The sequence below is a fragment of the Periplaneta americana genome, chromosome 12 (assembly GCF_040183065.1).
Source record: "Periplaneta americana isolate PAMFEO1 chromosome 12, P.americana_PAMFEO1_priV1, whole genome shotgun sequence".
Classification (NCBI taxonomy): Eukaryota; Metazoa; Arthropoda; class Insecta; order Blattodea; family Blattidae; genus Periplaneta; species Periplaneta americana.
The window spans coordinates 86,934,484-86,960,127 of NC_091128.1; the positions used below are offsets into that span (position 1 = coordinate 86,934,484).

At 34.9% G+C, this 25,644-nt stretch overlaps 1 protein-coding gene across 4 annotated transcripts in view; it reads left to right on the forward strand.

Annotated features, from left to right (window-relative positions):
• Window positions 1-219: 219 nt before the first annotated feature.
• Window positions 220-25,644, forward strand: part of LOC138710656 (DNA-directed RNA polymerase II subunit RPB7) — a 28,940-nt gene continuing 3,515 nt past the window's right edge. Inside the window, exons 1-8 of one of the 4 annotated variants that reach the window (XR_011335287.1) lie at window positions 220-482; window positions 4,234-4,359; window positions 8,460-8,569; window positions 16,239-16,398; window positions 17,161-17,211; window positions 20,543-20,608; window positions 21,157-21,290; window positions 22,994-23,065. Coding sequence is in view for 2 of the 4 variants with exons in the window: in XM_069841700.1 (XP_069697801.1) it covers window positions 471-482; window positions 4,234-4,359; window positions 8,460-8,569; window positions 16,239-16,398; window positions 17,161-17,211; window positions 20,543-20,608; window positions 22,994-23,065 (597 nt within the window). In the remaining 2 variants the exon portion in view is untranslated. The remainder of the gene's footprint in view (window positions 483-4,233; window positions 4,360-8,459; window positions 8,570-16,238; window positions 16,399-17,160; window positions 17,212-20,542; window positions 20,609-21,156; window positions 21,291-22,993; window positions 23,066-25,644) is intronic. The other 3 variants (XM_069841700.1, XR_011335288.1, XM_069841701.1) reach the window with 3 other exon arrangements.

Below are 25,644 nucleotides of genomic sequence, written 5' to 3' on the forward strand. Positions count from 1 at the left end.
CAGTGCACGATGTTATTCGTCTGCTAATGCCCGCCCTATACAAGAACCAATCAGATTCACTGATGGCGGCTGATGGAGACGGCCACCACCTCTGCAAGTGGAGCATCAATGACGTCATCGGTGGAATTCGGAACACCGTGATGCCATCGGATTGCTCACCGGTGAGATTCGAAATACGCTCATTGGGAGAGTCAAGATCACTGCATACTGGATCGCATCCTGTAGCAGCTATAGAATGTGATCCAGCAGGCAGTGGTCAAGATACACAGATTTGACGCTAATATCCGGATAAATTCATATGGAGCGTGCATAAGTAAATAAATAGCAGTGAAGTGAAGTAATGAGGAAAGCTGTGTGCACTTATAAAAGGAAGTATACTGTTAACGAAATAAAAATTACGGCTAGAATTTTTACGTATGTTAAGTAAGATGATGTATTAATATTTGTAAGATAAATATCCAAGTCTTAAAATGTTTTACCATGTAAGTATATTGGGAGAGTCATACAATATTAGAAAATTGATACTGTAACATGATGTAAAAGATTTTAAAAAATCCTTTGGAGCATCTTTAATATTAACCGGTGTCTAAATACTGATCAAAATTTGGTCTAAACTGAACATAACCCGTGTATACTTCATGTGCCGGCATGTTGTAAAATGCAAGTTATTGTTCATACCGGTAGCTGTTTACAAATTAGGCACCTAGTAAAGATAGCTATTAGTACCTACCGATTAGTACTAAAGACCGACCCAAATTGTATTACTCATTGAATGAAAATAAATGACTATATTGTCAATCCACTTTAGTTAGGTTAAGTGACAGAGCTTAGGACAGTGCCCAGCGCCTTAATAGTAAAGACACCGGTATTGGATCAAATTAGCGCCGAAATAGTTCCGACGATTTCGGAAGTGAAAATCGTTGAATTTATAAGAAGAACGCGCACGCTGAATTGGAGAATTTGCTACGATAGCTTTGAACCGTGCCGTTAAAACCAAATTGACCTAAATACACAATGTCGCCAACATAAGGATATGACGTTGGTCTGTGGCTTCGTTAGAAAATTTTTTTCCTTTGTTCTGAACATTATACTGAGATATACCACCACTGTTAGCGACAAGATGTATTTGCGTAAGTATTACGAGTAAATTACGTGGCTTAGATGAGGGGCTCGCGACAGGAACAGTTCTGCTATGGCGCATGCGCGGACCTCTTATGCAGTGACAGCGTGATCCTTACTTGAATTTATTTTCGTGTATACATTCCAGATCAAATCAAGAAGATCCTTTCTTGCTTCAGTTACACATCTTGCATATTATACGAAGGTTAGGTTTGGTTAGTTTAGGTTTCTATTAACAAGTCCACGCATGTGCAGGCAGCCAAGATGATCCTGACGGTCATGGGTCTTATGATAGTTTTTGTTTCTTAATATTGATAAACAATAATATGATGAAAGCGGTGAATAATTTGATGGCTGCTAAAAGTTTTATTCGTGAAAGACGTATTTTCTCTAGACCACAAATAAAACGGCAACGCGGTTATAATTACGTACTTAACACTTTAGTGAACATTAACTGGAAATTTACTTTCCTTAATTTGAATGATATTCCTTAAAACACACCTTTCTCCTCCTTTTTTTCGTTGTGATAACCTACTTTAAGATCTTACTGCATCTGCATTTTCTTTTGGTGCATTCAAAACACCGCCATTGTACTGCATACACCTTGCACTTGACTAATGCAGTGAATTATTTAAAAATATAGTCACGAATTTTACTACCACCATTTCGATTGTCTTTTGTTTGACATGGCTCGGTACAGCCCAGTGACAAGTGGTCAGCTAGCAACATCGACTACCGACGTTGGTGTACTGTGCGTATTATCCAGTTGTTTTATAAGGAATTTTGGTAGAGTCCAAGGAGTAGTCGCTGTTTACCTGATGATGTAATAGGCCTGTATGACTTCACGTATATCCGCACTTTACATTGCAAGTAAAAAAAAAATGTTTTAATAAAAGTGTGGCAATTTTACTTGCATGAATAAGATTAATGGAATACTAAAGGGAGTGGTGTAGTGAATCGATATAATATACAGTTCGTAAAGTAATGCAATTAATACCGGTAGTGAATGAGTGTAGTATCGTCATCATTCGAATACTTATTATATTACCTCCGCACTTTACATTGCAAGTAAAAAAAAATGTTTTAATAAAAATGTGGCAATTTTACTTGCATGAATAAGATTAATGGAATACTAAAGGGCGTGGTGTAGTGAATTGATATAATATACAGTTCGTAAAGTAAGGCAATTAATACCAATAGTGAATGAGTGTAGTATCGCCATCATTCGAATATTTATTATATTACCTTCGTGTACAATATAAGTTAAAATTAATTCGTGCATTTGACATATTAACTGTAATAATGTTAATAGCAAACTAATGAATTCAGTTCTATTAATAAAGTCATATTATGTTTAATACCTTTGGAAGTATTTGGTGTTAATTGTGGATAAGTATAATTTTTAAGGTTTTGTTCATGAACGAATTTGTAGCGTAATGACAGTGGTTCACTAGACGATAGGTTCAAGGATAGAATTCCAGCGTATTCAAAGGTAAGTCATGTATTCCAATTTAATATAAAATGGTTTGTAGAATAAAGTATGAAGAGGGAGAAAGAGAGAAGTAGAGGAAAATATGTGAGGAAGGGAGTGCAGTGGAGTGGTGTAGGATGAGAGAAAGAAAAGTGGGGCTAGTGGTGGTGTCGGCGGCAGCAGCCCCCGATTAAAATCATATTTTGAAGTGTTATGATCGTCCGTGACGTCATATATCGCGTCATCGATCTCCTATTGGTATAGAAAAACAGCGACTGATTCTTGGATATTACCGAATTCATAGTATCACAGTATTCCGCTTTACATCACTCATATATTCCCTCAACTAACCACTAACCTTGTCACATATCTTGGCCTCATGTCCTGAAAATTCCCCTCAACTAACCCACTAACCTTGTCGTACCTCAGCCTGATGTCACTCAGATATCCCCTCATCTAACCCACTAACTTGTCACATACCTCAGCCTCATGTCACTTAGCCATCCCCTCCTTTAACCCATCTAATCTATAACCGTAGTCCTCGTACAAATTTAAAATCCAAATTAAATATAAATAAAAAGAAACAAGTGATAGATCCACATACACGCTCAACATACATAAATACCGAGAAATATACCAGGCATATCCATGTTCATCATAAGACGATTCAGAATTGGAATCAGAAATCCAATGTGCACTCCTTCGCTTATCTTCACTCAGACCAGTAATGAAATCCATAACGATTTACCATCGACACACTTCATATAGGCCCTAACGGTGTATCATTTAAATTACGTAGGCTACAATAATACCAACTGACAATAAATTTACACATGTACCAAACTAACCACCAGAATCCATAGTCTTATAAATAAACTTACACATCAACCACTGTTATTAAATGTTCAATACATTCCAGCAAAGACAAAAACTAGTCATAATAATGATAACGTCAATCTTATGACATCATCCCTTCTCCAATCTAGCCAACATAAATTCTCATAAACTCACTACTAATATCCTATAATCAAATAGACTCTATAGCAAAAAAAGGAGTGAATCATCGTGGTGGTACCACAGGAGTGTGAAAATGTTAGACAAAATCATCAGTTGGAGTATAAAAAAATTAAGGCAGGTTGGGTGGGTTTTAGCTTTCTCGGTGATCACATTATGTCTCTGGAATGGTTTACTACAACTTAGAGGTTATTTTTAGTGATTAAAGTAACTTTTTTCTTCCTTGAGTGGTGCTGCTAAGCATCAAGGTTTCACCAAATTGGATTCGAGCTCCAAGGAAAAAAAAAACAGTAGACCAAAAAAGAGCTGACATGCTGGTTGGTATCACTGCTGCAATGGAACCTCACTGAATGCAAATGAGATGTTGGAGAGTAGAGAAGGATGGCATTTGAGACTGGAAGATGAAGCAACTCATCAGCCATTTTGATCTTACATGAGGGCTGTTTAGTTTTTTTTTTTTTTTTTTTTTTTTTTTTTTTTTTTTGCATCCTGCCTTTATTTATTCGAATTTTGATAATGTTTCTCAAAAGTAGTCCCCATTGCTTGCAATGTACTTGTCCTAGCATTTCTATCAATGGTCAGATGTTGGAAACAATTTTTTGATAGGTACTTCAGAATTTCCTCCACAGCCTTCATCACTTGTCCTGAAGTCTGAGAGTGCATCCCACAAATGTGTTTCTTCTCCTGTGAAAACAGAAAAAAAAAAAACAACTCATGTGCCAAGTGTGCAATGTAGGAATGATGGACATATTTTGGTGAGATATGCCATGACTGTATTTGCAACATGGGGTCATGCATTATTATGGTGCAGCATGTACCTTGTTGCATTGAGATGTGTTGCCTGGCTTGATTGTTAAAGATCTTCAGTTGTCCTGTTACAGTTGTATGTACTAGTACATGCTGATAAACCATTGCTTGAATGTTAAAAATGAGATGTCCGTGACCTTTCCAGCAGATGCCACTACTGGCTTTCTTTGATATTGGTGATGACAGAGATTTCCATACATAGCTTTGTTGCATGCTTTCAGGGTGAAAAATAATGTAGCTAAGTTAGATTTCCACTTACGGTCTTTGAAAGAAATCCTGACCTTGCTCATCTTAACGTTCTTTTGAGTTCCACCTCTAGTTATTTGAGAGTAAACTGTCTTGGAACCCACTGCATATAACACATGTCATGTGCAGTTTTTTCCGTTACCAATGTATGGGCAATACCTAATGAAATGTTTAGGATCTCTGACAACCTCCTTATTGTTATTCATCTGTTGTCTCTCACAACTGCAGCAAGAAAGTTAATGTTTATGTCTGTAAGAGATGTGGTTGGAACTCCAGAACTAGTGTCTTTCAGTGATGATTGCCTTCCACCTATGAACATTTTGTTCCTCCTATGAGCAGCAATAAATGGTAGAAGAGATTCCCCACAATCGTTCTGTAACATTTCATCTACCTCAGCACAATTTTTTAAGACACGAGCTAAATTTCAGAATATCGTAACATGCATCAAATCCATTGTGTCATAGATGTAACTAAACATGTCTCAACTTGATCATCTTGCACATCTTAAGACTAGAAATAAACTGAATTATATCATTATTATGTAATAGATGAGGCATTGCATTAATATAGGCCTAACACAAAATTTAAATTTTGCATTAAAAACTGCTAGTAAGAAAATCAATATCATTCATTATTGAAAATCATAAATAGGTAGATAAAGTTTAAGGGGATTTAACAAACTACATCACTGTCTCCTCCCCAGCAGGGTTAAAGATTCATTAGTATTTCTTATTGTACTGTATGCAATATTTATATCTGATAGGTGACTTATTGACATAAGAACTGGAATTGATCTTGATTCTCAACTGAAAGTTAACATTGCTAAATAAACTAATTACAAGATGAACCTTTTTACTATAGTCTTCTTCTCGTACTGTATACAGTATTTATATCTGATAGGTAACTTACTGACATAAGAATTGAAATTGATCTTGATTCTCAACTGAAAGTTAACATTGCCAAATAAACTAATTACAAGACGAACCATTTTGCTATAGTCTTCTTCTCATACTGTATGCAGTATTTATATCTGATAGGTAACTTACTGACATAATAATTGAAATTGATCTTGATTCTCAACTGAAAGTTATCACTGCTAAACAAACTAATTACAAGACGACACCTATTCACTATAGTCTTGTATTTTATTATGTAAGGATTTCTTTTGGACGACTGATAATGGTGATGTTTGTAACAGAATGCAGTAATTCCATGCTTTTTCAAACCAGAGGAGGGAGTATTACCGCATTTGAAACCCCCCTGAACTTTAAAAAATGGCATATTTAGATGTGAGTATTTTTTTAATCCATAAGCTAATCGTTTTCCCTACTCTAATTTTTCACTGTCAGAGTAACAAAATCTACATCGACATAAGGTATAGTCCTCCTACCTCTCCTTCAATATAATTTCTGTGCTTGATGTTCCTGCATGTTCGAATTATAACAATGCTATCTTTATTATAGAGAGACCTACTGCCTAGTACTGATCTTGTAATAAAATGAAGCTGACACAGTATGAACACAGTCTAATATATACAGTCACGAAGCTCAATACGTAAAGAATATGCATCCATAGATAGTTGCTAACCGCTAGGATCACTACTATCGCTTCATCACAGACAATGCGAAATAGTACCGGCACAGTCTATTGTTCCTAGTACTCTCAACACGTCAAGCTTCATGACTCTATATACTAGAATGTGGTATGAAATTTAGCTTGTTGTTTGTTAAAAATTATATGGGTGAAAAAAAAATACATTTCAAAGATTTTATAAGGGTATTCATGAATAGGTATGTTCTATTAGAACATAGTATAACATTAATAAAATATCCATAACAAAATAATAATAATAATAATTTAATTATCTATAAGTACTGCTTTTGATTTTTTATGAAATTAATAATTTAAAACCTCCTCATTATTATTCCTAATATGGAAACACTTAGAAAAAGTTATGTTAGTAATATTACACAAATTTAAAATACCAATAATGTAAATTGTGAACAATTTTAATAGTGACCCCCCCCCCCCTTACAAAATTCTGCGCATGCTACTGTTTCAGACAATTGTGATATTGTAAATTTTATATCCCTTAGTTAAACATATTGATCCATAACTTTGTAACAAAATTTGAAGTGAGCATGATACTTGGTCATTTTGTTTGATACTCTATTTTTAGAAAACATTGTTTATAATGTGTCGTATGTTAGTTGCCTTCAGGTAACAATATTGGGTGTCCAGGTCAAAAACTGTAAGAAAGGTTTTTAACTCTCTTTAGATATGAAAATGCTGTTTGCAGCAAATGACAGAGGAACTTCTTATATTTATATGTTGGAATTATTTCAATCGTTGGTAGGTGGAATTGTTTTTTGTACACAATTGGCAGTCAAAATGGTGTTTACAACTAATGCATCATTAGTGCACATTTCTTCCATTAATTAAAGTGGTGTTTACGAAGCAACAGAAGGTTAAGTATGACAGAGGAACTTCTCAAGTTTGGAAGTTGACATCACTTCAACCCTTAGTAGATGACAATGTTGTATGTACACAACTAGCAGTAAAAATGACGTTTACAGTGCAATAGAAAGTTGAGAATAGTTACTGACTTGCCGAATTCAAGTTTCCAATGGCAGTGCAAACAAGATTTCCATAATGATATTCATAAGAGGTTACACCTTCTTGCATACAGAATTCAAGTAGGTCTAGTACAGAAGTTGAAACCAAATGACATCCCTGCATGATACAAATTCCCTATCAGCATATTGTTGAGGATTGGCAGTGACAGTGAATTTCTGCAGCAGATGGTTTTCACTGATGAGTTCGTCTTTCATGTCTCTGGGATAGTCAACAGGCATAATTGGGAATTGGAAAATCTGCATATAGTAAGGGAGCTTGAATGAGAAAGCCCTGAAATCAATGTCTGATGCAGCCTTACACTGCGAACAATGATTGATCCATTCTTTTTCATAGAGAGAACTAGGTATGAATGCATACATATGAAGGGTAGACAGGAAAAACGAACAATGACACAATTCCTTTAAGGCTGATGTCGTTATGTATTACTACAAACTTTAGTGTTATTTTTACCAAAAGTGGTAAAGGAGAATTAAAACCAGGGATACACTCATCATTTCCTTAATTTCAGATAGAAAAACCAATAAATTTTGCAGTAATAAGTTATACTGAAATATATCAATATCTCAACCTTAATGGAAATGTGACATTGTTCGTTTTTCTCGTGTACCCTTCATATTTTATCTGGACATACTGCAGAATTATGTCCTCCTTCAGATACCTGAAGGATATTTCTTTCAACAAGACAGAGCTCCCCCTCACTACATGACATATGTCAGGAATCAGATAACTGCTTCCCTGGGTGTTGGATTGGACGAGGTGGACCCATAACATGGCCTCCCAAATCCCAGATTTAACCTCTTTAGATTTCTTTTAATTGAGTTACTTAAAATACATTGTCTACAGAACCCCAGTGACATATTTGGAGAATTTATGTCTGAGAATCCTAGCTGCTTCAGAAATAAAATTGTTGCTCACTCCGGAGATCTGGAAAAAACCTGGCAAGAAATAATTGAATACCGTCTGGACATCTATCATGCTACAAAAAGTGCACGCATAGAGATTTATTGATATCCTCTTTCATTTGCTGTGAGTGGAATCTTAATAAATCTATTATTCACTGAGTTACAAAACTCTATTATTGGTAGTTTTTCTCCTGGATACTTGAGACTTAGGTTTATGATTCGAGCTTGGAAAATGTTGATATTAAATTATTGCAATCTTTCAGATTTCGTTGGAACACGAGATTCTTCTCCATCCTCGTTATTTTGGCCCTCAGTTGTTGGAGACAGTAAAGCAGAAACTCTACACTGAAGTTGAAGGAACTTGTACAGGAAAGTATGTTGTCTTTAAAATTTCAAAATTAAAGTCACTGAAATGCTGTGTCTCAGTTATGGCAATGGAAAACTGTTACAATAGTAATATAGGAATGCCTGTTAAGCGAAAAAATATAATAATTACTGTTGCAAATATTGCCATCACGGCTACTTTTTGCCTGAGCACCAGTCATTTTTGTCTTGCAGCCCACTTGCACAAAATAGGAATTTATAATTCCAGTATCTGCACCATGTTCAAGAGGAAATAATTATGAACAGGGATCACTTTATGAAATGCAGGAAACACCCATTTGCAGCTCCATGAAATTTGACCAAGCTATATTGGGAAGCCAGAAGACTGATGGCCCAGAATCCAGCAGTCTGCCATTAGAAAATGATAGCAATAACATATTGCTATTATAATATGATGTGTTGATAGTATTTTTTTTCCAGTGGAAAGGATCAATCAATCTTCTTAATGTATCCAGCTGTTTGCTAACAACATAAAGTCCACTATAGTCCACTGTAGTCTATTCAGTTGTTGTTTTTCACGAGAAATGAGGGGTATTTTGATCGGTGTTCATTATAGATGCCTGTTGCTAGTAGCCAGAATTGAGGTGTAGTCAATATATACTGCAGGGCTGTGTCTTCTGCAACTGGTACTGATGATTTTAATTTACTTCTTTTGTGGTTTATGGATGGACAGTATAGAAGAATGTGTTACAGATCTTCATCATGATTATTACACCACAGACAAGTAGGATTATCAGAAATGTGAAATCGGTGTAGGTACAATTGAGTGACAATGTGACCTGTTCTGGCTCTTGTTAAAAATGTTTGAACATGTCTGGGCAAGTTTTTGTACATTTCCAGGGTCATTTGGTTTCTTTTGTACAGACTGTAAAATTTTTCCTTTGTCAGAAGAGAGCCAATTGTTGATCCATAGGTTTGTAAAATGAGACTTTACTGAAACAAAAGCACTGGCTAGAGATATCACTTGAAGAGGTCTTGGTTGCAAATATGTTGCCTGTTTTGCAATATTATCGACTTTCTCGTTTCCAGGTATATCACAATGACTAGGTATCCATTGAAATGTTATTTCCTTTTGGAGTTCTTTTAGTTTACTTGGTTGTTTCTGAATTGGAATAATTCTATGTGCTTATAGGTTTGGTACATATTTAATTATATTAAATATATCCCCCTTGGAGTCGGTAAGTATGCAAATAGATTTTTCAGAAATTTGAGTAACACACTGAAGAGCAGCATCAATAGCTAGCAATTCAGTGTCAAGACTGGAGGGGGATGAACATGGTATGAAATAACTTTCTTGATATTTTGGAATATAATACCCTGCTCCTGATGTCCCATTATTAGGATTTAGAGATCCATCTGTATAAATTTGAAGGTGCTCCTTATGTGTGCTGCAGAGTAGTTCCATGGCATTTAACTTAAGAATGTATGGAGGAACATTTTTGGAATGATTTCCTGGAATTTGTATGCTATATTCTGGAATTTCCATGGAGGAATTTAGTTCACTACTGGAGTTTTAGCAATGAGTGTGTCTGTGATATAGATTGGTATTTCTTTTTTTATTTTATAGAAATTACACAGGATATCATCTGACAGTTTGAAGAACATCTGAGATCTGGATGAGGCTTCCAATTTTAAATGTATTTTTAGATCCTTTTGAAATATATAGTGTCTGATTAGTTGAATATTACATTCAATTTCTAGGGCAACATTTGATGTGATTTTTGGTACTCCTAGGTATAATCTTAAGGCTGAGTTTTGAAGAACAGAAATTTTTTGTAGATGAGTTGCTGATGCTCCTCCCCATATTTCACATCCATAGGTCAATTTTGATCGTATATAAGCATTATAAAACAAGCGCATTGTCGTGATCACCATTTCTTTTTAGCTATGATCTTCAAGAGATTTAATTGTGGTAGACACTGCGAAGCAACATTGGTTAAATGTGTTTTCCATAAAAGTTTTTCATCAGAAATTAATCCTAGGATCTTAGGAGTTAGTCGACCTGGTTGGCGAGTTGGTATAGCGCTGGCCTTCTATGCCCAATGTTGCGGGTTCGATCCCGGGCCAGGTCGATGGCATTTAAGTGTGCTTAAATGCGACAGGCTCATGTCAGTAAATTTACTGGCATGTAAAAGAACCCCTGCGGGACAAAATTCCGGCACATCCGGCGACGCTGATATAACCTCTGCAGTTGCGAGCGTCGTTAAATAAAACATAACATAACATCTTAGGAGTTGGATTGTACTGAATTTCTTGATTATTCAAATAAATGTGAGGTTTATAGTTTTTTAAGCTATATCTTCTTGTGAAGACAGTAAGGAAAGGATCTGGGCGAAAGTTTGAAAAATTATAGTAATATGAAACCGAAAACACACTCAAAATAATGATCATGAAATAGCAGTTACAAGAATAGGAAAGAAGATATCTTGTAAAACCATAAACGAAGAAAAACATTTCCCAAAATTGTACAGTCATTTGGGATAATTTTGTACTGATCAGTGTAACTTTGTACCAGTTCTCAATTTTGCTATAAGATCTAATTTCACATTTCCTAAGTGTGATATCTTTGATATAGAGAAACAAATCTGAAGATTGCAAGTTCAATTCTAGCTCATTACTTTTTTTTCCTATGTTCAAGATAAATTTTCCATTTTTGATTTAAAGATAATGTTTTGCGAAAAGTTAATTAATCTTAATGTTTAATTCTTTACTTTTTATTATGAAAAATGAGCAGATTTCTTGTGTGTGTTCTGATGGAATGTTTGAATAACATTTAAAAACAGTGAATCTATAATCTTATGTTATGTTTGTCGCTAGATGGCAGCAAAACTTTGTTTATGATCATTCATGAAATGGCAGAATTCAGAGAAAGGTCAGCAGTTTTAGCTCTTGTGAGGGTAGAGTTTTCGACAACTTAGGCTGGTCAGAGACATGGCATTCCTGCTTCTACAGCTAGGCGATGGACCAAGCTTTATCAGGATAGTGCTCAGATAGCAATGAGGTATTCTACAGACTGTCCACTCATCTGTAATAGGGACCGCTAGCTACCACGCAGCTCTGCGACTTATTCTTTCTCTTTCTTCCATATTCGAATAAGGATCTGGTTAACATGTAAACTTACCTGAAATGCAGAAGACGTGCTTGTGTGAATGCAGTGTTGGGAATCAGTTCATGCTCTATCAAGAGTGCGCTCAATCTTTTTTGGAGTGACTGTACAAGAACTGAGGGATATTGTGCATTGGTCAGAAACGAGACCAGATGAGACCACATTAATTTAATAGCACATGCTGCAGTTGAACAGGTTTATTGATGTATCGCTATTTTGATGGATAGCAAGTCTGTCTTTTGGTGTCAACTACTGTCTTCATTACTACAACGATTTTCTCTCTTATCATTGTGTTTAGGAAATATTTGCCCAGACCCAAATTGGATGAGTCCAAGTTAAGGTCATAGTCTCCATGATGATTTGAATATTATGTTTGATTTAGAGATGGTTCTCCTCAATGGAATTTAATTTTGTTTTTTGTACATCTGTTTAGGAAGTTGTTCTTTTTTTTTTACCAATTCATGTCTTGTCTGTTGCCATTTAGAAAGTGTACTTGTGTATGAACACTTGGACAATCATCACCATATTTTCATGCATGGATACATCTGTACATTCACTGAGGCTGCCTTCTCTGTGATGTGTGTTACAATGTTGAAAATGATTGAATGATCATTGTTTTTTTTATGGCGAGTACTTAACTTACGTGATTCGGTTAGACTCACTCACTTGTTCCAGAAGTGAAAATTTTTACAAATTAAGGAAAACATTTGTAATACTTGGAGTCCATTTTCTTCACAGTGAAGGTTAATAAATGAAAGAGCAATGATTAAAACTACTATTCAGATTTGTAATCGTGTTTATTTATACAGGAGTAAAAGTTATTTAGCTTTAAATTATGGATCATACACGTTTTGACAATGACCTTTGAATCATGAGTGTTCTGAGAGTGCTCCGTTTGGAACATGTGAGTTTAGAAAGTGATCATTTGGGATCATGTGGGATTTGATAGTAACAAATTAAAATATTACACAAGAACATTGCCTCAAGCATATTTTAAAATTCATTGTAAAAGAATAGGTTTCCAATTGTTAAATTCTTTAGATGAGTACATTTTATAAAATAACACAGTGCAATATAAATTGGGGGGGTTCAGTCAGAGAGAAGGATAAGTCACAAATCTTGGAATAGAGAAATTAAGTATTCTGAGAACAATCTGAGAATTTCTGATGGAAATTTAAAACTCCAATGGTATAAGCTATTGCCAGAGATATTGCAATTATGACACAACATTCTAGAGATGAAAAAAAAAAAAAAACTACATTTTCATAGAAAAGCGGGTACTCCCCTTATTTGAGTCAACTCCTCAATTTACAACATACAAAAGAAATCAGATTTTCTTGACTATGTTACTTTAACTTTATATCACAAGATTAACATCTGCTTCCATCAATTCGCATGTATGTTCAGTATTATCCAATGGATGGCACCATCAATGACATACATGTAGAATTTGAGTTCCTCAAATTCTCTCCAATTTTCTCCATAGTGGGCACACAAAACTTTTTCAACATCTTGAATTTTTTCTAAAGAGATAGCATTATTTGCTTCAATACTTTCTGGGTAGATATCTTTTGCATTGGTTCCAGTATTATATAAAGATCTAAACACGCCAAGATCATTTCTGTATGCGAGTTCACCGCACACAGCAATTCTATCTCCTACTCTGCGCTTAATATAAATGTGCTTACATCTGGAAATTTGAAAATGCCATGAACCAAGATTTCATAATGCTTTTTTCATACCATCCTTATAAAGTCAACAACACTGGAGTCTTTTCCTACTAATTTCAGTATTGCATGACTTGAAATGATATCATATATTGTTTCAGGTTGTTCTGTAAATTCTATCTTTTTAATTTTCCTTTCCATGTTTTCGAATACCCTATCTGGAGGAATATAGCTATGATCAGTGACTGGAAAAAACACCTTCGTTTCCTTTATACGTGGTGGGGCTTTTTGTGAAAGCCAAAAAAATGCACATAGCAACAAAAGTTGAATTTTTATTTTGTGCAGCACATCCATCAGATATCAGTCGCACTTGTAAAAAGACATATCAAGAGTATTCAACCTATCAAAGATGCGAGAAGTTATTATGTTAGTCTCTCTATTAAATTAATAGGAGCTGATACATGTTTCCGTGGTCGTCCTCTCTCTCCAACCGGTGATACATTCTCTACCATAATATTACACAAAATGCTCAATTACAGCCGCTAAATTCACTGATATTTTTAAAAATAACAAGACACATGCAAGATATCCATCCACAACCCTATTCTGCACAACAAGAAATGGAGAAGCGGGAGGAAAATACTGATCGATGATTGGTTGAGAAGTGCTATACAATAGAACTCACAAATCCAGTGGATCATGAGTCTTTTGACAGAAACTGGGAAGTTTGTCGCCCGTTTACACAAGCATCATGTCAAAAATGTGAAAAATTGACCTCTGAATCATGTTCTACACAGGTAACGCATGGAAATATAATGGTATCTCAATTTTTCATTTTTTGGAGCATGTGAATTATGACTCTAACCGACTCACATCATTCATCCATACGAAGCCATTTATGTAGACCAATTTACTGACAGAGGACAGAGTCGTTGCTAAGGTGCGCCACAAGAGACTGGTCTACACTACACCTGTGATGAGATGAAATGATAATGGAGATTTGCCAACACGAGTTATAAAGCAGGGGTACACTGGGGATCGAATCTGGGTGCACAGGATTGTAAGTCCAGTGCTCCAGCCACTAGTCAAAATGACCAGTGATGTCATTTCAGAGTTCATGAAAATCCAAGAAATTTAATTTTATATCCATCTGTTTGTTCATTTGCCCAAATGAAATCTGTTGGTTCATTTGTCCAAATGAAACAAACTTTCCATAGAATGGATTTTCATTAAACTTGTTATCCAGCAATATCACTTTTTTTTACAGTTATTTTCTCTCTGAAAATATTTTGTATATTTCGATTCAAATATCTTAATTTAATTAAGATTATTAGTTTATTAACAATGAAAAACACAAACTATTTCAGACCATGTCAAAGTATTATGTTGATGCTTGATGCATAACTTCATAGCATTTTTGTTCGTCTTCACAACACTGCATTGTTAGAGACTGTTTATCATTTATTATTTGTTATTTGGAGTGTTGTGCTTGTAAATATGCCTTGAATTTAGCGGATTTGAAGAAAGTTTGTGATATTTGTGAGCTAAAGATTGAGTGTCAAGTGAAAAAGAGAACACTTCCGACTTATTCTTAGCATAATAGAAGAGCAAAGGCAGCGGAGGCAGCTCAAAACATTTGTGCTGTGTACAGGGAGAATGCCGTCAAAGTGCCGCAAGAAAAAGAACACACAACACTCCATACAAAAGTTAATATCCATCCACCAAAGATGATGTTATGCATGAAGTGAGATGAAGAAGGTGTGAAATAGTTCCCAGAAATGTAACCATAACTGCTGACATTTATGGCCAATAACTCAGATTTCTTGAAGATTCACAGTAAGAAAAATGTCCCCTGGCCTCATTACGAGCGATAGATTACCAAAACAAATTATGGATTATGCACCAACAGGATATAGAAATGTCGGAAGACCGAAAATAAGATGGACAGATGATTTAAGCCTTGAAGATGGAACAGACCAATAGGCCTAACCCCTGTAGCTGAAGAAGAAGAACTCAGACGCCTTGGAGCCACAATTGACTAGCTGCCCAGAACAAGGTTGTAACCAGCAAATGCGAAATTCTTTAAAAAAAAAAAAATGGGGAAAACCACATTGTACTGTATATACTTTTAATTTTTTAGAGCGATGTTGTCAATCAGACATGTGTGCTGATTTTAATACGAGTACAAGCATTACACATAACGCATCATTAACAACCATTATTTACGAAAAAGTCAACTTATGAGAAATGAGGGTTACCCTTGTTCTGGGCGGCTATTCAATTGAAGAAAAACGACTGGGAAGCCTGCAACATGATAATGCACGACTGCACTCTACTAACATGATGGAAGCAGTTATTCAGGAGCTTGGTGGTTTGGAGATGATTCCACATCCCCATATTCTCCTGATCTTGCACCCTCACATTTTCACCTGTTACATTCTCTATCCAACAATCTTCAAGGGAACTACTTTGATAACGAAGATGCTTTACAAACCTGGCTTGACAACTTCTTTAACTCCAAACCAGCAGATTTCCGCAGATACATAATCAAAACAACTATCCCAGCATCAGCAGATTTATAGATAATGTAGGAGAATATATTACTTTTTAATTTCTATCTTCTATTCATTTCAAATAAAAACTTTTGTCACGGCAAAATAATGCTACATAGTGTTGCATCAACCTAATAGCAAATTTGTGAAGTGAGCGTTGTATAGATTCACGAATTAGCAAATTTAGTGTCATGATAATGAAAAAAAAAAAAGAAGAGCATGAGTTTTATCTTGAGCTCATGAAGTAGTGTTATGTCTCGTAAATGAATGAGACCGAGTAGAAAATCCTTCTCTTCCTCCTTCATTTGCATAATTTATGCCTCCTTGTTGTAGATATGGTTTCGTGATAGCTGTCACGTCAATCGATAGCATAGGTGCTGGGTTGATTCAGCCCGGACAAGGCTTTGTTGTGTATCCAGTAAAGTATAAGGCCATTGTGTTCAGACCATTCAAGGGAGAGGTTCTTGATGCGGTGGTGACTCAGGTGAACAAGGTACGGTATTTCTGTTATTTTACCCAAACTGTTATTTCTGTACTAGTAGCAATGCAATAGTTGGAAAGAGCTTTTTGGACATAAATCTTAATTCACAATTAGTATTATATATAGTAGACTAGATATTTACTCTGGCATCTTTATGTTTGAGTTTTATTGACAAAAAAGTAATCTTTGATTACTTTGATTTGACGACTAACTGAGCTAGACATTAAATTAATTTCAGCATCTTCTCGTATCCAACATGTCAATAAAGACTAAATTAGTTTATTTTTAATTTCTTCTTAATACATCCCTGTAGTAATTTAAATTAATTTATTATTAATATCTTCTTAATATATGCTTGTAGTCATTTGGCTAATGTCTTGGTGTTGTCTGTATATACATCCAGTCTGTTTCCAGAAATTGCTTCGTAGGTTGGTTTTCGTACTACTACCAATCATCTGCTGTTGATGAAATGAATGATAATAGTACAGTACAGTAGTAGGCTACTAGTACAAGGTGCTGAAATTGAAATGGTTGTCAAGTCGAAATCAGTTGAGAAAATGTAGTAGCCTAGTTGTCATATGCAGTAGTTTGAGACCAAGAAGAATTTTATTGTAATAGCAAGATAAAAGTTGCAATAATGTGATTTTTTTTTTCTTCAGACTTGTTGTGTATAGAACAGTAAAACTTCTAATAATGTAAAGTATAGTTTATTTTGAGGTTTTTAATACTTGCCATCTTGAATTCTAACCCTATTCTTTTCTTGTTCATTTTTAGGTTGGGATGTTTGCTGAAATTGGACCTCTGTCATGCTTCATTTCACATCATGTAAGTAACTCAATGGAAACTTCTGAGCTATCATTACAATGTCATCCTTTTTCTGAGTGTTGATTGTGGTTAAGAAATTAATGATCAAACTAAAGTGAACTAGATACTCATGTCAAGATTTAATAAGATTATAATGACGTGTATTAGGTAGAAAAAAGATGTATAACTGGGTGGAGTGTTACGAGTTAGATGTAATGTAGAAAGACGGAATTATATATAAATTTAGTTAGCAAGATTAGAATGCTGAAAGGAACGTAAGTGTGTAATGAACAGATGGTGGACATTTAAGATCATTAAGAAGAAATTGACTGTTTGGAGTTGGGTTAATAGCGAGAGTAGATGAGTTATTAGTGTATTAGTTTAACAGGCTGTCGAGATTGTATGCTAATTATAGTTATATTAATAGAAAGTTATGGTGAAACCCATATATATAAGTTGTGGTACACCATAACTAATATAAATGTTGATGACAAATAAATATCTATCTACAATGTCATCCTTAGTCACTCGATTTTTTTCCTTCACTATAATACCTAAAAAACATTTTGTAAGTGCAGCTATATTTCACATATTTACTTTACACATAGGCTGCATACAGTGAAACCACAATTTATTGTTCCCAGACTGTTATTTCTCCAGATCCGCATCAGTTTCCTGATTGATCGATTTTAAAAAGAGTAACGCCACACATATCATTAGTAGTAATTGCAGTTGCTGTTTCGGAATATGGTGCAGCAAATTTCTGCATTGTTAGGCATGCATCTTACATGCCAGACAATGAGTTTGAAGAGTTTTGAGTGTGGCAAGAGTCTGTTTCAGGTCGAAAAATTGCATGCAAGTTAGTGAGAATCATTTTGCTTTAGACTTTTGCTTACTTATGTTTATATAACTTGGTGAATCAAACATTCTGTGCAGTAAACCAGGCAAGTCCGTTTAATACTGATACAGGAAAAAAGGGATGTGTGGGTTAGTTGCTGTGGAGCTCCTGTGGAGTTCAAGTGCATAATATACTAACTTTTGCAAAAATATTAGTTCCGTGATGGAATTAATGTAGACATTGTAGTTTAACCCTTAAGCAGTCGTGCTTAACCACCCCACCCATTTAAACTGTTATTATCTCGAGTATGCCAATTCCAATTTCAAAAATTTTTTACAGTTATTCTTGTGTTACCAATTCCAATAAAGGTACTGAAAGTTTCAGAAGTACAGGCGTACTGAATATATAGTTACGAGCTCCGTAATATCTGACTGGGATGTTCGCAACATCCCGTGAAACTACCTAAGGGTTAATATATTGTGAGTGGAAGAGTGAAAAGAGAAAACTACATTATGTTAAGTACGAGTGTTTGGATAGCAGTGAGTGAAAAAACTGTGATTACTCATGGAGTGCAAGTACATGATCATTGTTTTTCAACATAGCAATAACCCCTGATTATTTATAGTAGATTACTCAACCCCATGCTAGAAATGGTAACATGTGGAAAATAATGAACGCTATGCGTCGCCACATTCGAGAAATGGCCTTTCGATAACGAACACTAGACGGCAGTATACCTGAAAGCTACATAGAGTAATACTTTATGTCATGCCATCTGCGAATTCCTTTCTCACTGTAATGTGAGGTTGTGTTACAATGTGACTCTGATGTGTCGCTAAATTGTAGCATACAGAAGCCTGTTTTACCCAAATTTTTCAACATACATAGATGATATTTTGGTACATAGCTGTTATAATGTTGTTTGCGTTCAATACACAATCTGTCATCATCTGATATACGATATCTAATTGTTTTATTTTCCTACTTTGTCAGTTCCTTTGTATGATCTTACAAATCATCGTTAGAGAAATTAAATAGAATAGTTGTTTGTAATGACTCGTAGTATGCAACCTCAATCCCTCCTAACCCCCTCCCTTACGAATTTCTTTCTCACTATTATCAGATTTCCTTTATACTGGCCTTTAAATAGTTGAAACTAGCTCTGAGGTAGTTACGGTGATTTAAGTGAAAATCATTCAATTTATGAGGCTGAATTCAAAAACCATTTTTGTAGCCTCTCCTGTCCTTAATTGAAAATTTGAGTAATTTCATATCACGACAATATGTCTTCCTTCTTCAGCAGTTAACATAATCACAGATGGACATTCTGAATGAATAGTTTGTTTCAAAGACATCTTTGAGACAATACTAACACTTGAAGTTCTTTATATAATTCATCTATAAGGGCTAAACTAGCGCTGAAGTAAAAAAAAAGTTCCTTCATACTCTGCTTACACACCTTGCATAGGTAGGCATATATGAATCTGTGACAGGTTAGGTTTGGTAAGTTTAGGCTTTTGTTATGCCTTGCATATACGATGGAACATAGGCACCGACTTGTAAAATTTATTGGGGGTGCTCACTCAGAAAAGGAAAACCACATTCAAGTTCAATATAATTTATGTTGAAGCTATTGAAAGTCTTATCTTCATTACAACAAGCGACATCTAAATGCAGCTTCTTTGTGAAAATGAATGATAACTACATCATTCATTCGCTGTTGACCCATAGTAGATCTAGTGTAGAATATAAGTCTATGGAGAGAGGAGAATGATCGCTCAGCAGTAGAGGAAGACACTGGTACTGTAAGAAGTAGTCTCATGAACTTAACAAGTTCTAAATCCCTTATAAATTGAACGGTTTTCACTTCAGATATCACCAGAATCACCTCAGTGCTAGTTTCACCACATGTTCCCAGTGTTAAGATTACAAAGTGTAAATTTCACTTAGGACAGTTTTTGCTCTGGAAAATTAAAGAAAATAGTATATCAAACCAGCAGCTCTGAAATAAAGCATCTGAAATTCGAAAGTGGTTAAACATTTTAATATTTCGTTCTTTCTTATTCACAAGCATCAAAAGTATCGGATTTTTTGCAGAGCTAATATCAGAGGCCTCTCCTATTAGTGAATGTTTTGACTATTCTCATTATATTCTGGAAAACTACATTGGAACATCAACCCCCACCCCCCTGAATTCTGGGCTGAAGCATAATTTTGAAATGTACAAAGTACAGAAGCAGCAGAATGTTACCTCAGTGGTCTGCAGCAAGAATTTTGTAAGACATACCCAAATATCTTCATGGTCATAAATGTATTAAAGTAAAAACATATACTGTATCACATGTGAAGTACCTACTAAAAATGCGAAAAATAGATCCCTCATTTATCGTCTTTTTGTATCCAGTATCATTTTTTAGTGCTCCTGATGGAGCTGGTGAATCGAGTTTTCACTGGATGTGTGTCAACGTTTGTATCTTCTCCCATAATGGAGTTACGTATCTGGTTTTGTTTCAGTCTATTCCTGCTGATATGCAGTTCTGTCCAAATTTCAATCCTCCTTGCTACAAGTCAAAGGATGAGGTAAGTATAATAGTAGTTATAACTAGTTTAAAAAGTTACGTATCATCATCATCATCATCATCATTTTCATTCTCGATCTGGCCTGCTCTGGACCACCTTATTTCAACTGATTTGCTTTAACTCTTTTCCATTATTCTTGCATTCATGCTCTGTGTGTTTATTTTTTTTCTTCAGTTCACATGCTGCCTGTTTTCAGTTTAAGTTTTTCCTAGAAGCTCTGAAATGCTCTTAGTTTCTTTTTAAGGGGTTCACGTTCTTGGATGTCTTCCTGAGTAATCTCCACTTCTTGTATATCTATTTTCATCCCTTTAACTCAAGCTCCTATAGTTTTCTTACTCAAAAAATAAGTAAATATCCTGTTAGTTAACCTCTCGGTACTCATTCGAGCCATGTAACCATACTGTTGTTGTTATTATTATTATTATTATTATTATTATTATTATTATTATATCATTATTATTATTATTATCATTATCATTATTGTTATTATTATTATTATTATTATTATTATTATTATTATTATTATTATTATTATTTTAAATCTAAAGTTTAAGCTGCTGGCTGGCTTGGCTCAGATGGTATCATGTTTCCCTGCTGATCCAGAGCTGCAGTTGGGCGTGGGTTTGATTCCCATTTGGGCCCCATCCCTCGAGGTTTTCCCCAACTGTAAAGCGAATGTCAGGTAATCCCATGGCTAAACCTCGGATTCATTTCGCCAAATACCATTTCACTGTCACCAATTCCATCTACTCTAAATAACATAATACTGTAGTTGATAGGTATATGTATATTTATTGTCATAAAAATTATGTACAATTTTTTATATCATTCGTTAATGGTGATCCTCTTACATTTCTGTTTTCCAGGAAACCACCCTTAACTACATTTTACTATTAATACTTATTACTATATATTCCATACTACTAACAGTCATTCTAGTTATTTCTTAACAAAAACTCTTTCCTTTTAATTGGTGTTTCTTATGTACTACTAATTGATATAGCATCGTTGAATAACTAAGAAAAATCTAAAATTTCTACCCATTGTTTCAAATAGTAACATTTATAGCTAAAAATTAATTGACCGGAATTCAATTGCATGCTGTTTCTACTACTACTACTACTACTACTACTACTACTACTACTACTACTACTACTACTGCTGCTGCTACTACTACTACTGCTACTACTACTACTACTACTACTACTACTACTACTACTACTACTACTACTGTTACCTCTACTACAACTACTACTGTAGTAAATGTAGCCATGCAAGAAGGTGATGGCCTCACATGTTTATTTTCACCAAACCTCAACTTTGTTGCAAAACCTACTCAAAAGCACATACCATTGCAAAATGTTATCAGTTTTATATCTGGTACTAGTACAGGTCTCAGTTTATGCACATACTCATTTATCTTTTGTCTTTTATGAAGGTATGGTAGATACCATGTGTCACAAAAGTCACGTGACAAATGGAGAAAACAATATTATTTTGAAAACATTCAGAGAACATCTTCACCACTGCCCAGCATTATCAGATCATGGACATGAGAATGTGACTGATACTGGGAAGCAAGACAACTCTTGGTTCAATGATATATATACCAATGCACTTGCCATTAGCTTAAATAAATAAATATTATTTTGAAATTACAAATATAGGACATTGACAGAGACAACAAGAATCACAACATGGACCACAACAATGATACGATAAGAACAAAGACAAGGATCACAATAAGGATCATGATAAGGAACACAACAAGGATCACGACATGGACCGTGACAAACACCATGGTCCATATTATCTTTGTCATGGTCCTTATTTTCTTTGTTATGGTCCTAATCTTGTCATTTCAAAATAGTATTGTTTGTTCAATTTGGCAAGTGACTTTTGTGTCACACAGTAATAAAGCTAGTCTTCTTCACAGGGTCTTGAAAAGCAGTATGTCAGTCTCACCGATCATAGAGTTACTCAGGCTTTCCTGTCTCAAGCACCATGAAATATTTGAGGTGACCTGTATGTATTCCAAAGCCTTCTGAGAAGTCAGCACTGTTTCTTCCACATCTCATGCTCTCACTCACACATTCCCTCTCTCAGAACGTCTTTCTCAATGGCCCAATGGAAGAGGATCTTATTAGAAGAGACTCTAAATTTCCAACGTCCTTAATTTCGCGCCCTGTCCCCCCCCCCCCCTGCATTATATAAGGAAGCAGCAGGTTATATGTGATGCACATGATTGAAGAGCCCCAAAATATAATGGTAGAAAAACCCAAATATTATTTTCCAGTACATTACTAATTCGAAAAGCAAAGGAGGGAAATAAGGTCATTTCAATGCAAAAATGTTTTCAATTCTAATTATGAACTTTTTTTTTAGGATGTTGTTATTCAAGCAGATGATGAAATACGACTGAAGATCGTGGGAACCAGAGTTGATGCTTCTGGCATAGTAAGTAGTATTAAAGTACATACAGATAGATACATTTAATTTAATGTAAATGGAGAATGTATTGAAATTATGAAGAGGTCTCTAGTTAAAAGGATCAAATGTATCAGAACATTTCTCTTCTGAAGTTGTATGTAGTTAGATGATATGAGAGCATTGATTCGTTTTTCTTGTAAGATTTTTACACCTTTTTTTAGTCTGTCTCAGTTAAGTGGGTTTATAATTTGCACACCATTTAAACGAAGAAATGTGCAAGTGCAGTCAGTTCAGGCGAACTTTCCCGGTGTTTCTGTTGACCAACCAGCCCTTCCCCCTCCCCTCCACTACCGCCACTGCTTGTGCACCTGTGAACTCATGGCTCTTGGCCAGATTAAAAACTTACTATGTTATACAGTATAGTAACATTTGGTACTTGCCCTCCACACAGTAGCTGCTGGAAGTGTTTCCATATTTTGTAATACAGTAATTCACATCACATCATTCACAGAACCTGTCCATTAAACCTAGTCACTATAAATTTAGTATTGTTTTATTGTTTTTCTATATGGAACTGGACAACCAGGAAATTTACATCTAAAGTTTTCCCTTAGTTACACGATTCGTTTTTCTGTATATACATTTTCAAAATGTGTTCAGGTTCACTCACTGAATATGTAACCATTACAAAACTGCACTTATTTTAGCTGATTCACCATGTACCTTTATTGAAAGCTGCCAATGACAGACTGACACACCTAATTTCAGGGGACAGGGACTCACCAACTATGCAGCTTTCACTTGGTGATCTATACCTCTTTTTCCCTCATTCTGTTTCTCTTAGTACATATGCAAAAAAAAATATGTCTGAGGAATAAACACTGGTCAGGAGTGATGAAATAATAAGCTAAACATTAGAGTTTTGCAGTTCATTTTGAAAAAAAGTTTTTCATGTAAGTCCTTGAAATACAATAAATAATTAATGTGTTCCATCACTGACTTAACATATCATATACAAGGTATAAAACCTTTATATTACATATTTAATTATTTACATATTTAAATATGTAATTATTTAATTATTTACATATTTAAATATGTAATATAAAGGTTTTATATATATATATATATATATATATATATATATATAAAGGTTTTTTATTTATATATATATATATATATATGATATGTTGTTCTTTATTGTTGTTTTTTAATGCCAGGTCTTTGACAATAAAGTCATTTGACCTCTTGCACTCCAATATTTTTCAAAGATATTATCATGACCAGCCACTGAAGCACAGATTTTGAGGTGTTCCAAATCCATTTCTTGGTTTGAGTTGCACAATGGACAGTTAGGGGACTGATATATTCCAATTCTATGCAGGTGTTTGGCCAAACAATCATGGCCTGTTGCCAATCTAAATGCAGCTACAGACGATTTTCGTGGTAAATCGGGAATTAACTGTGGATTTTGATGCAGAGAGTTCCATTTTTTCCCTTGGGATTGTGTTATCAAATTTTGTTTGTTGAAGTCTAAGTATGTAGATTTAATAAATCTTTTCACAGAGTAATACGTAGATTTAGTAACAGGTCTGTAAGTAGCAGTGCTGCCCTTCTTTGCTAAAGCATCCACATTCTCGTTTCCCAGGATTCCACAATGGGATGGTATCCATTGGAATACAATTCTTTTATTGAGTGATATTAATTGAGAGAGCATTTTAGTTATTTCTGCTGTTTGAGATGAAGGTGTGTGTTTAGAGACGATTGATAGAATAGCTGCTTTGGAGTCTGACAATATAACTGCATTCCTAAATTTATTGATGTGGCATAGAAGATTCCTGAGACTTTCACTTATTGCAATGATTTCACCATCAAAACTTGTTGTTCCATATCCAAGAGATCTATAAAGTGAGAAGAGACAGCATATAACACCTGCATCGGCACCTTGTTCTCTGGAGATCATGGATCCATCGGTGTATAAATGAAGCCAGTTTTGTGGAGGGTACCTAATATTAATTGTCTCTAAAGACAATTGTTTCAGTATTTCAATGTTTACTTCTGATTTCAGTATTTCTTCTGTTAAATTTAGATTATATTCTATATTTAATAGAGTTAAAGGGTTTGGTTTAATTTGTAAGTTTTCTTTTAAATTCGGGATATTGATTTTCTGTTTTAATTCTTGAACAATGGATATGAAACTTTTTTGAGTTTTCAATCTACAGAGAGGACTGTATGAATGCCAATTGTTTCCTGACAATCTGATAAGTTTTTCATATTGAATCAGTGCTTTTTCTTCTATTGTCATTTTGATGCTGTTAATATTAGTGAGGAATCTCATAGAATCATATATGATATGTTAAGTCAGTGATGGAACAACATTAAATTATTTATTGTAAACATTAGAGGATTCACCAACCATGCAGATAATGGAAGATGAACTTGTGAGTCGACCTGGTTGGCTCAGTTGGTATAGCGCTGGCCTTCTATGCCAAGGTTGCGGGTTCGATCCCGGGCCAGGTCGATGGCATTTAAGTGTGCTTAAATGCGACAGGCTCATGTCAGTAGATTTACTGGCATGTAAAAGAACTCCTGCGGGACAAAATTCC